The 12,299-nt window shown below is 46.8% G+C and overlaps 1 protein-coding gene across 3 annotated transcripts in view; it reads left to right on the forward strand.

Moving 5' to 3' along the window:
- The window catches only part of LOC146186813 (V-type proton ATPase 116 kDa subunit a 1-like), a 63,537-nt gene that overhangs the window by 20,062 nt on the left and 31,176 nt on the right, over window positions 1–12,299 (forward strand). For all 3 annotated transcript variants that reach the window (XM_084607442.1, XM_084607444.1, XM_084607443.1), the window contains exons 7-8: window positions 1,858–1,940; window positions 5,929–6,022. In XM_084607442.1, the coding sequence (XP_084463568.1) occupies window positions 1,858–1,940; window positions 5,929–6,022 (177 nt within the window). The remainder of the gene's footprint in view (window positions 1–1,857; window positions 1,941–5,928; window positions 6,023–12,299) is intronic.

A 12,299-nucleotide genomic window follows, 5' to 3' on the forward strand; every position in this document is an offset into this window, starting at 1 on the left:
AATATTTGTGTACAGATAGAGATCACTGCAGGATCTGTTTGCCTGAGCAAATGTAAACATAATTAGTAATCTGGGTGCCCAATGCAGAAATAGAAGAAAAAAGAATAGAACTGGCTTTCAGATTCGCCTCGACAATCACGGTGAAAGGAATGCGACAGATTCACTACTTCAGGCCAGCAACGTCTTCAACACTTCATGTTGTCATCTCATCAAGCTCAAACGTCTAAAAAATTCAAGCAAAGAAACAGCCGTGAACATACAGGTTGTCTTAATCTGAGACGAAAAATTCAAATGTTGAACAGATGAGGGGATAGGAAAACAAAAAGCAGAGAAGACGAATGTAAAGAAATTTCCTGTTTGTAGGTTTACTCTCCTATACGTGTCCATGGGCAACTTCGAGCCATTATTTCGCTCTGCTGTGAGACAGGAGAAAAAGAATGTACACGTGATTTTTCTGCCTCTGCAAAGTTGACTAATTGTCACACAATGGGTGTCACGTCGACGCATTTTTCGCATTCCTGACCACGCCAAGGCCACAAATGAGTATCAAACAAAAGCTACGGAAAGTGCATTGATCTGAATTTTTGTTGGCATCAACTGATTGAGAAAGTTTTGGCTTGGGAAGGAGCCCTAAAGTAAGCATGCGTCCCAAGAAAAGGTGGCCGCTGCACAAGTGTTATGCAGTGAAAGCACAGTTCGGAAGTGCCGACCAGTGACACTGGTTGTGAACTTCAAAAATATATTTCTTACGTCAGACAAAATTTACTCTGGCAAAGAGGTCTGGATTGTAAGCTGAGAAGTTTGTGTGTTTAATGAGCTATGTCATGTATTTTTATCTCCAAAGGCTTTGAGGCTTAATTTACCTCTCAACTTGACAAAAAATATCTTTTTTTTACAATTTTGAGACTGATTCTCTCGAAAAGTACTTCTTTAAGAAGGTTTAAATTATTTTTGTCATTAACTCTACCAAAAGGTGAACTGTGCAAAAATTTATTGTGACTAAAGCATGAACGAAATTCATGATAAAGAATACTGAAAACTCACAATTTTTTGCTTCCTTATTGAACTAAAGAGCAGAAAAGCCTCGTATGGTGGCAGTTATAAAGTTACATTAAAGAACAATACATATGTGAAATTATAAAATAAAATAATGTTGTATCTGCTTTCGCACATGATTTAAAAATATTCAACTGCAAGTGGCATTTGCTTGTTCGCGGAAACTTCAAAAGTGGCTTACATGAAAAAAGCTTTTTTCTTCGCCTAATTACTTTACCAAAACAGTATTCACACGATCGACAGTTGCGCGGTTTTTTTTTTTTTTTTTTTTTTTCCAAGAGAATTAGTGGTCGCTTTTGAGGCCTGAGATGTTTCACGTGGAACGGCCCTATATCTTTTCTATCACTCTGTTTCAAGCTGTTCTTGCAAAATAGCTTTCTAGATGCCTATTATTCATCCTGTATCATGCTGCATGACTTCATAACTTGGTTTGGATAGTTGCTAGGCATCTGGCTCTTGTGTAGAAAGGTGTTGCAGACATCGAATGAAGTCATTGGTCTGTTTAATAGCATAATTTCAGTAATAGCTTGTATTGGTTGAGGGTCTATAAAGATGTGTGTACAAAAGGTTACAAACTTACTTTGTGCTGGCTGTCTTGCATGAACTGAGTGCATATTTTAGCTTTAAAAACAAAGCACGGCTAGCAAAAATGTCCCAATTCGAATGGTCTAAAATAAGAAATGTGTGGTAAGAGTGAGGCTGTGAAGGCTTGTTGACCGCAGTGGAATTGAAGACATTGATCACAGAATGCCAAGCTTCACTGTTTACTTTCTAAAAATATGCATATCTTTATCAACGCAGGGTGATCAAGTGTACAAGACAGTCTTCATTATTTTCTTCCAAGGAGAGCAACTGAAGACAAGAGTGAAAAAGATCTGTGAAGGGTAGGAGATTGGATGCTACTTCCTGCTATCACTTGTATGGCTGCTTGCTTCATAACCATATTTGAACTGCTCTAAAAATGTGGCATATAAAGCGTTGAATTGGGTTGACATAGGTACCGCGAGCAATCCAAATTACTCTGGGGAAAGCCAGGGCAGGCTGCTTTTGCTGCCCTCAGAGTTCCTTAATGGCCTAGAGTGCAATAACAGCATCTTTTCTAACTCAAATGAGGCTTGAAGACAAATCCTATCATACACCCAAACAAAACTGAATTTACTCTAAGAAGTGAACAAAAATTATTAGTTATAACTTTTGACAAAAACTCAATTTCCTGCCTCAGGTTAATGCGCTTAAAAAAATGCAGCAGTGGCTTAGCTCAGCTACACCAGGACATACGTAGCAAAAGTTCAGCTCGGCATCTTTGTCGCTGCGTGTTTTGACGCCACTGCTTGGCGAGACTCTCCCCACTCTTCAGGCTTCTCAGATGCACGCTTAGCCTTTCATGTTCAATTTGTGTGCTGTTGGGCATCCTCACGCCAAGCAGTGATTTCCAGGTAGTCCGACGAAGCTTCTCACAGTCTGCATAGATGCCGCACACTGTACCCGTGCTAAATGTCCGCTTCTTCATCCGTGGCACATTTTACTAGCAAACGCACTTGAGAAGAACCATGCTTACATGCTTACACAGTTTTAACTTGATTTAGCAAAGTTGAGGGAAGCTGCAAATTTCTTTGAATTGGGAACTTTGTTGCATTGAGTGAGGCATTTCTCAATCACTAAATATTCTATACACTCTATTATGATGCAGCAGCATCCAAAATGCTACCGCAGCATATTTGCAGACCATAAATGTGGCGAAAATGAAATGCATGCCACGGAAACGATTGACACTGCTGCAGCGCATATAAGAAGCAACAAAAGTTGTTACTTCAATAAGGGCATCACAGGACTACAGATTTATTTCTCAGCAAAGAAGTTGGTGGCTGCATTTATGCCAGAGCTCACACAGTCAGGGAAACTTATCTTTGTGAGCACTTTATCCACCGAGTGAATGTGTACTCCCAGGCATCTTTGAGTTGGTGCAAGGGTGCTTGCACGATTCTGTGCTGCTTTGGCAGTTTCATAGCCAACTGTCCTAATACAATCAACAATTATAGAATGCCTCATTGCTCCCCAAGTTATCGCTGTCTCAACCAACATGAAAATGCTGGTCTTCTTCTTCCACTTCAGCTCCAGGTTGTGGGGATTCACAATCCCCTTCCTCCATTATAACGCCCGCGCGTAATTAACACGCGTGATTACGCGCGCTGGCAGAGAGGTTGGCGGAGGAGAGGGCACGCTGGCCACCCCCCGCCGCCTCCCGGGACTGCAGCAACGCTGCCGCGGACTTCCCTCTTTCCTGCCGGCGTAACCGGGAGACCTCCTCTCCGGTTCCGTGTCGAGGAGCGCGACTGTAGCAACTCGCTGGGGTTCTTCGGCGAATGGGCGCGCACGCGCGCGGTTCATGATTTCTGCCGAGGAGACCACCGCCGTCACCGAGAATCGCACACTGACCGTAGGCACCGCAACGGGATGTGAGCGAGAAGCTGTGTCAGGTGAGCAGACACTTCCTCTCACCTACTTGACGCGCTTCCCTATTAGGTGGTTGTTATTTCACCCCCGTACGCGGCGTTCGCTCGCTACACGGTGGTTGTTCTTAATTGCTGTTCTCTTGCCGTGTACTCGAGCAGTGCAATAAACTCTTGTTCGAGTACGCAACTCGGTGTTTGTCCCCTCTGGCCCGAACCCGCCGCAGTGGCGATTTCTCGCACCGCGGGTTGGGGGTCACAGCTCTGTCTGCTAGGGCTGGCACGTCGGGGCTAGAAGGCGACTGTAGCGTCTAGCCCCCCCGTGGCGCACTCTCTTACGAGAAATAACCCCCATATTATGGCGCCCAACGTGGGGCGCCAAGATATGGGGGTGTTACTCCCGCAAGAATGCGCCACGAGGGGACTAGACGCTACAGTCGCCTTCTAGCCCCGACGTGCAGCCCTAGCAGACAGAGCTGTGACCCCCAACCCGCGGTGCGAGAAGTCGCTACTGCGGCAGGTTCGAGCCAGAGGGGACAGACACAGAGTTCGTACTCGAACAGTTTATTGTGCTCGAGTACACGGCAAAGGAAAACACACTAAAGAACAACCGCCGTGTAGCGAGCGAAAGCCGCGTACGGGGGTGAAATAGAACCACCTAAGGGAGAAGCACGCACGAGGAGGGAGAGGTACTGCTCACCTGCGTGCGGCTTCGTGCTCACGGCCCGCGGCAGTCAGTGCGCGCTGGACCGGGAGCAGAGGGTGAAGGCGGCGGTCTCCCGACGGTAATGCTCATCCGTGCGCGTGCACGCCCAACCGTCAAAAGACGCCGAGGGAGTTGCGACAGACGCGCATCTCACCTCGGCTCGGGGAGAGGAGGTTTCCCGGTATGTCGGTAGGAAAGAAGGAAACCCGTGCGGTGTCGCCGCGGGAGCCCGGGAGGATGGGAGGGTGGCCAGAGTGCCCTCTCCTCGCGGTCCTCCCCAAGAGCGCACGTAATCACGCGTGGTAACCACGCGCGGCCCTTTATAATGGGGGCAGGAGATTATGAATCCCCACAAGGTTCAGAAGCACTCTGATCAATGACTCAACGCTTCTATGTGCACATAATGCCATTAATAGCTCCCTTTGGCTCAGAGGCCGAACCGTGGACGTGTTTTGGGAGTGCTACCAGACAAACTAATAGAATTTGAACATCTTTTAAGGGTGTCTTAAAAAGAAAAAAAAAATGTACCCTGTGGTTGGCTAATGATAGTCACCTAGTTGTTTATGCACCATGAAACACACCTATCTCTAGCCAAAATCATCTCTCATTCACATTGTCATGTCCTCGTTGAGGTAAGACTCTTTCAACTCAACCATCCAAATGCACGCTACACTGCTTATCGTAAAATAGGAGTAGTTGCACAGAAGTGTAACTACTTTTCAGTTTCTATGCAACTCTACTACAATTTTATTTGCAAATACTGTGTGAATTCTGAAAGAAACAAGACGAACGATGTTTCCCATCTCTTAATTTTACAATTTTTTTTCACTGTTCAGACAGCTGATATTAGGTTTCTTTTTTTTTTTTTGATATTCTTATTACATTCATATTCGAAACGCTTAATATTCACAAAGTCTAAAGACAGCCTTCATTTTCACTTCAAGGGCTTGTGGGCTACATACACCATGCTTTAATGGCCAGCTTCAAACGGTTGAGTGAGGAATCTGATCAGAGAGGCTATGATTGGAGCAGCTGTGACTTTGCAGCATTTTACATCGTGTGCCACTCTTGTATTATGCTATATTGCAGGTCACGGTCTAAATCTCCGCATGCTTGAATGGTGCCGAGTTGCTTGCCTACTAGTATTTCAGACACTCTGCTGCGCAAGTAGCTGTTCAGGTTGAGCTTGGCAGCTTTCTTACCTACTAGGTCTTCAAGAACCCAAATAATTGTGCATTCTTCAAGTGCACCGGACTTGGTTGTTTTATTTTTCAGCAGCTCTGGCTGTGAAATATACATAACCAATGATTTAAGGTTCCGAAAGAGTGCTCTCTGTGTGTGCTTTCCAGTATTTGGAACCACCGTGCATATTTTCTGCTCTGTTCTACATATTAGTATGCTTTGCTGAAATATGATTTGTGAAGCTTGTTATTAGTGGCTCTGGATTCAGATTTTGATGCCTTTTGCTAGCTTGATGCTACTATCTGGTGCTACTAGTGTGTGCAGTATGAAAGAGCACTGAACAAGGGTTTATGGAGAGCATCAGTTTGCAAGCCAAGTCAACCTTTGCTCATCTGGGCTTGTCTTCATCTGTGCAGTGCGATTTTAATGATCATTGTGGATTGAGGACTCAATTGCACCTTCTAGCGCTATTTATGGGCTTCTCCTTTTGGCCCTCTCCTTTATTGAGAGGTTTTAATTGAGAGTATTGTGCAGGTTTCGTGCGACCCTCTACCCCTGCCCAGAGACACCAGCCGATCGCAGGGAGATGTCCATTGGCGTGATGACCCGCATTGAAGACCTGAACACGGTGAGTGAGTTCTAGTAGCGGACTGTGGTGGCAGACTTGTGAAGTACAGTGACATCTCCATGAGCAAGCTTGAACAAGCACTTAAGGAGGAGCTAAGACGTCATTCGTGCGGCTGTGGGGGATGACATGGGGATCGAAGTGAAATTTTTTAAATTTTTGTAGTAGATCAATGAAACTTGGCATGCTTATTGGAAAGTGTGCTGAATGGCTAATTACAAAGTTTCATTAAGATATTTCTAGTAGTTTTGACATTAGAAATTTATATTTGCATCATTGTTTACCAAACTTGCAGAAAGCCTGGCCTGACAAAAATACATGGTAGAAGCCCATAGTTAGTCTTATTTTAGCCATATGATTGGTTCATGCAGTGACATTCTCCAAATATTTTTATCAGCCTGATTTCTTATTACACGTTACATTCATGCTTGCATAACGCACTCATTTTTCATCACTTGAAAATAGCTAAAAAGTAAAAAAAAAAATGATAGCATATTTTAAAAATATGAGAATGTCGCTGCATAAAGATTTCACCAAGCAATATAATGCAACCAACCTCATGAAAATCCATCAAGCCATTGCCGTGCTACGCTTTCTGCAAGCAGGCCAGTCGGGTCAAAAAGCATTTTTGAGGAAACTGACATTAAGGGGAGACGCGGGTCTTAAAACGGTCGAAAATGGTCAAAAAGTCGATTTTGGGAAAAACTCATTTTCGGAAGGTTTATCCTTTCGAGCATCTACAGTAAAATTATTAACGCTGAATTCGGTCGGGAAATGCGATAAAATCGGCTTTCAAAACACCACGGCAGCGACGAAATGGCCCCGAAAAGAGAGACTTTGTTCGAACTTCCCGCGCGCGCCGCCGGCGTTGCAGCCGGCCGATCGCCGCCATCTTGGGCTTGTTTTGAAGCTGGTTTCTTTGTGCGCAATTTGAGAAGAAGTGGAGGTTTCCGAACGTCTGAAGCTAGCGCTCTTCCACTTTTCTGGATTTTATATCGCTGTGAGCTATTTGTGATCTCGACATCCTTCGGGATGGCGGGCGCACGACCCCTGCGCCCACTCGCCACCATCGAACAGGCTACAGCGTACCCGACGGGTCACCTTGACGTCGCGGACGTGGAGCTTCCAGACTCGGCAGATGACTCCACCGTGACAGAGATGGATTCCGACAACAGCTACACGCCTGTCCAGTCGCGCCGCCTGAAAAGAAAGCTGCGCCGAACATCAGTAATGAGTGAGACACCAAAGAAGAACGCTGAAAAGCAAGGGATCTTCTCCGTGGCCTTCGTACCAACAACGGCAACGGCGAATCTGAATGTGATAAACAGACAGCACCTGACGCAGTTTTTCGACCAGCTGGTTCCCGGTGAAGTTGACGAAGTCAGAATTAATCCCTGGAAGAATGTTCTAACCGTGGATGTCAAATCCCAGGCTACAGTGGACAAGCTGAAAGGAATTGGTGCGCTAGGCAACATGCCGGTCCGTTCCTTCCTTGCACATGGGAAAAAGACTACTGCAGGTGTAATCAGCGACGTTGACCCCGAGATAAATGAAAGCGATCTCTGCACGCTGATCAAATCTACGGCGCGCATTGTGGATGTTCATCGATTCGGCCGCTCAAAGTGCGTTAAATTAGTCTTTGAAACTGAATCCCTCCCATCCCACGTTAAAGTGGGCTATGTGAGGCACCCAGTTCGGATGTATGTTCCAAGACCTGTTCAGTGCCACAAATGCCACAAGATCGGACATGTGAGCGCCGTTTGTCGAAACGAGGTATCCTGCCGTCGATGCGGCGGTACGCATCCTCATGACGCATGCGAGGCGGAGACTGTCAGGTGTTCTAACTGCTCGGGTGCCCATGAATCGACGGCTAAGGACTGTCCTAAAATTCGGGATGAAAACCGTATACTAAAAAAGATGGTGAGAGATAACTCGACTCATCAAGAAGCGGCCGCGTCTATTCGTCGTCACAAGCACCGTTCCCGACGCCGACACAAGGAATCGGAAGGCAAGCCTAGCCTGGATAAGTCAACTTCAGAGTTAACGTCAGCTCAGGTGCCACAACAGATTGAGTCTAATCCCGCTAAGAGTACTCTTGCTGTAATGTCGCAGACAGTGTCACATGCCAAGGATCAGACAGAGGCTGTTGTATTACCTACCGCCTCTGATGCTGAGTGGCCAGATCTACCATCAAAGGCCGACGCCAGGCCTAATCCCAGTTTGGTTGCCACACGTACTGAAAATTCCGACAACCCCGACAGCCAGCAGGTAAAAGAAATGCTGAAACAGCTGGTTCGTTCAATGCGGGTGCTGCTCTCCAGCATCAACACGCAAACAGCAAAGTTTGCTGTTCAGTTTTTGGACGCATTTGAGCCGCTCTTGGCGGCATTGCAATAATTCACAATGGCGCAACAAACTAACCCCACCTCTGTGACGATGCACTTGCGCCGCAGTGTTGTGATGCAATGGAATGCCCGAGGCCTGCGTGGTCGGCTGAGTGACTTCCGACAGCGGGTACAGAAGTACCGCTTTCCTGTGATTGTGATCTGTGAGCCCAACATGCCGGCTGCTTTCCGCCTTTCTGGATATGTTCTGCTATGGTCTAGAGAAGCAAACGAAACAAGCAAAGTGCTGGTATGTGTACGCCAAGACATTGCGCACGTCCGCCATGCTCTGCAGCCCCACAACACGAACCACTACATTTGTTTGACGTTAACCCTGAAAGGACGAGTATGTTCTGTAATTGGCGCTTATATTCCACCGAGGGATGGCTTGGACAAATCATATCTATTTTCAACAATCCAGTGTTGTGCAGCTCCTCGTATTATTGTGGGGGACTTTAATGCTCACCACCCTCAGTGGGGTAGTGCAATAATGAGCAATAGAGGAAGAGACCTGGCAGACTTTATGCATACGCAAGATCTCGTCAATATAAACGACGGCTCACCGACGTTTCTACGCGGAACAACCTACAGCAGCTGCTTGGATGTGGCGTTTGTTTCCAGAAACCTCCATCCCTCCGTTTCTTGGTGTAGTGATGTGGAAACACATGGGAGTGGTCATATACCAACGTACATATGCATCAAGTGGTTTGCACCTGCCACTTCACCTCGTGTGCAATACACAGACTGGCCCGCCTTTAGGGCAGCGGTGGAGACTTCCAGCGTGGACCTCCAGTCACCATCTCAAATAGAGGGCCTCATTACTTCCTCTCTCAGTGAGAACACTCGCTATGTTAGTGTGCCGGTGTCAGTGTCCAGCATCGACGTGGAATTCGAGCGGCTTCGCGCGATCCGTCGGCGGGCTGAAAGGAAGTACAGAAGAACGAAATCCGCGCAAGATCTCGCACTTTCTCGCCGAGCTAAACGTCAAGTTTTGCGTCACCTGGAGAGGTTAGGACGACAACGTTGGAGACAGTTCTGCTCATCACTGGATCCCCGTAAGCCCCTGTCGCGTATCTGGCATGTTGCGAGAAGCTTGCGCACACCTCCGCGAGAAAGGCACCCTTTTCGTGCCCTGGCCCTTTACCAACGCCGCAATGAAGTTGACGTAGCTGAAGATTTTTGTAAAATGGTTGTGGGCACAAACCAGGCACAGTTACCAATTTCAGAGGTTTTTGCACCACCTTCGCCGAATGATCAATACGACGTGCCCTTTACAATAGCTGAATTAGACGCCGCTCTTGCTTCTTGTCGGCATTCATCTGCACCTGGTCCTGACGGGATTACTTATTCAACCTTATCGAACCTAGGCAAGGATGGTAGAACTGCACTACTTAATTATTTCAATGATATATGGGCTTCTAGTACTGTTCCTGAACACTGGAAAATTAGCCGCCTGGTTGCTCTTTTGAAGCCTGGAAAGCCTCCTCTCGAACTTACCTCATACCGGCCAGTTGCCCTAGCAAGCTGTGTTGGAAAAGTTATGGAGCGCATGGTGCTGGCAAGACTTGAGTGGTATCTAGAGAGTAATGATCTTTATCCTAATATGATGACTGGATTTCGCCGCGGACGCTCTTCCATTGACAGCGTCATCGACCTTGTGGCGACAGTAGAACACGAAAAGCGTCACCGTCGACTAGTAGCTGCTGCATTTTTAGATATAAAGGGAGCTTACGACAACGTCCTCCATGAAGCTATTTTTGATGGACTTGACGACGTGGGAGTTGGTGGCCGGCTGTACTTGTGGATTGTAAGCTATCTCAGCGGCCGTTCTGTTTACATGACTACGCCTGAAGGAGATACTACCCACTTTCAGGTCGGTCGTGGAGTTCCACAGGGAGGAGTTCTCAGCCCAACTTTATTTAACGTTGCGCTAATTGGCCTGGTGAGTGAACTGCCAACTAACATCCACATAAGTGCATATGCTGACGACATCTGCATCTGGGCCTCTGGTTCGACGCGCCCACAACTACGTGCGAGACTGCAACGAGCTGTGTCATTAACATCGATGTACTTACGGCGTCAAGGTTTATTTTTAGCGGCAGAAAAGTGTGCAGTGATCGCGTTTACGGGAAAATGTGTCAGCCGCTACCCGATTACCCTTCATGGAGTCGTAATACCATACGTCTCCAGGCACAGATTCTTGGGAGTAATTATTGACCACCGACTATCTTGGTCGAAACATATTGCTATGGTGAAGAAGAGGCTAATTAATTTTTGCCATGTACTTCGTTACATAGCTGGCATCAAATGGGGTCCAACTGAGCGCTCCTTAATACGCCTTTACGAGGCTCTGTTTGTTGGCTACATCCGGTACAGTCTCCCAGTACTCTCTAGTATGAGCATTTCCTGCTTGCGGACTTTAGAGAGCGTGCAAGCGCAGGCACTGAAAATATGCCTTGGACTGCCCAGATGCACCTCTAACAAAGGCACAATTGAAGAGGCACACGCTCGCCCAATGTCCATATACTTGTCACACGAACCACTTCGTGTATATTTACGAGCACTTACAAGACACCGTTTTCACCCACTCAGCAAGATTCTGAATGAGAGGCCGGACTGCAGTTTTACAACTGCACTCCGCTGCCATCAGTCGCAAGTACCGACAGGATATGCCCTCCCATATCATCTCACCCAACCACCATGGACGATGGATAAACCTTTCGTGCACCTTCGTGTTCCCGGAATACTAAAGAAATCAATGGTACCAATTAGTGGACTCGAACAACTTACTCTGGCACACATCTGGTCAGAATATCCCAGTTATATTCACATATACACTGATGGATCTGTGTCAGCACAGGCATCCGCTGCAGCTGTGGTCATACCAGCTCGGAAAACGACTCTGCATTTCCTTTTGGGACATACCTCTACATCAACCGCTGCCGAACTTGTAGCCATTCGAGAATCTATTCGCTATATATGTGGGGAACCACCTCAAAAATGGTGTATATTCACGGACTCGAAGACTGCATTACAAATTTTGGAAAACTTCTTACGCCACACTGCCTATCAGTCCCTGGCACTAAACATTGTGGATCTCATCACATCTGCCCAGCTGCAAGGCCACACGATAATGTTTCAATGGATTCCTGCCCACTGCGGCCTCCATGGGAATGAGCAGGCCGATGTTGAAGCGAAAAGCGCACTCATCAATGGCTTCCAAACAACTGTGCCTTTTTCAAGAGCGGATACGACGTGTCTTCTAAAGAGTTATATGAATATTGCTACAGCAGCCTACTGGGCTCAACCAGACGCCCGACACATCCGTCTAAAAAGGCTTGATCGAACATTTAAATTTTATGTTCCGCGTGATATTCCGCGTCATCAGACATGCTTGATACATCGACTTCGTTTAAACGTGGCTTTCACGCGCAAATACTTACATTTAATTGGACAGCTGGACTCACCGGAATGTTTAACTTGTGGCATCCCAGAGACTGTGGACCATGTATTATTGGTGTGCCCAGAGTATGCGAACGAAAGAAATGTGCTAGCTGCTTCCTTGAAGCGTTTAGACAAGAGGCCTCTGTCGGAGGAACTGCTGCTGGGCGCTTGGCAGGACAAGGGGAAGGGCGTCCAGGCAGTGCGCGCTCTTTGCCGTTATTTGAGCGCCAGCGGACTTGATTCACGTTTGTAAAGCAAGCTGCTGTGTCTGTATATATATTTCATATGCCTTCTCCCACATCGTCACCCATTATGACCTTCTTTCTTCTCTCCTTCCCCTTCCCCAGTGCAGAGTAGCAGGCCAGATTTGAATTATTCGGGCCAACCTCTCTGCCTTTTCCTTTCAATAAATCCATCTATCTATTGAGCTATCTCAAAATGGCGTCGCTCAA

The sequence above is a fragment of the Amblyomma maculatum genome, chromosome 6 (assembly GCF_055883805.1).
Source record: "Amblyomma maculatum isolate TAMU_Amacu chromosome 6, ASM5588380v1, whole genome shotgun sequence".
In the NCBI taxonomy this organism is placed as follows: Eukaryota; Metazoa; Arthropoda; class Arachnida; order Ixodida; family Ixodidae; genus Amblyomma; species Amblyomma maculatum.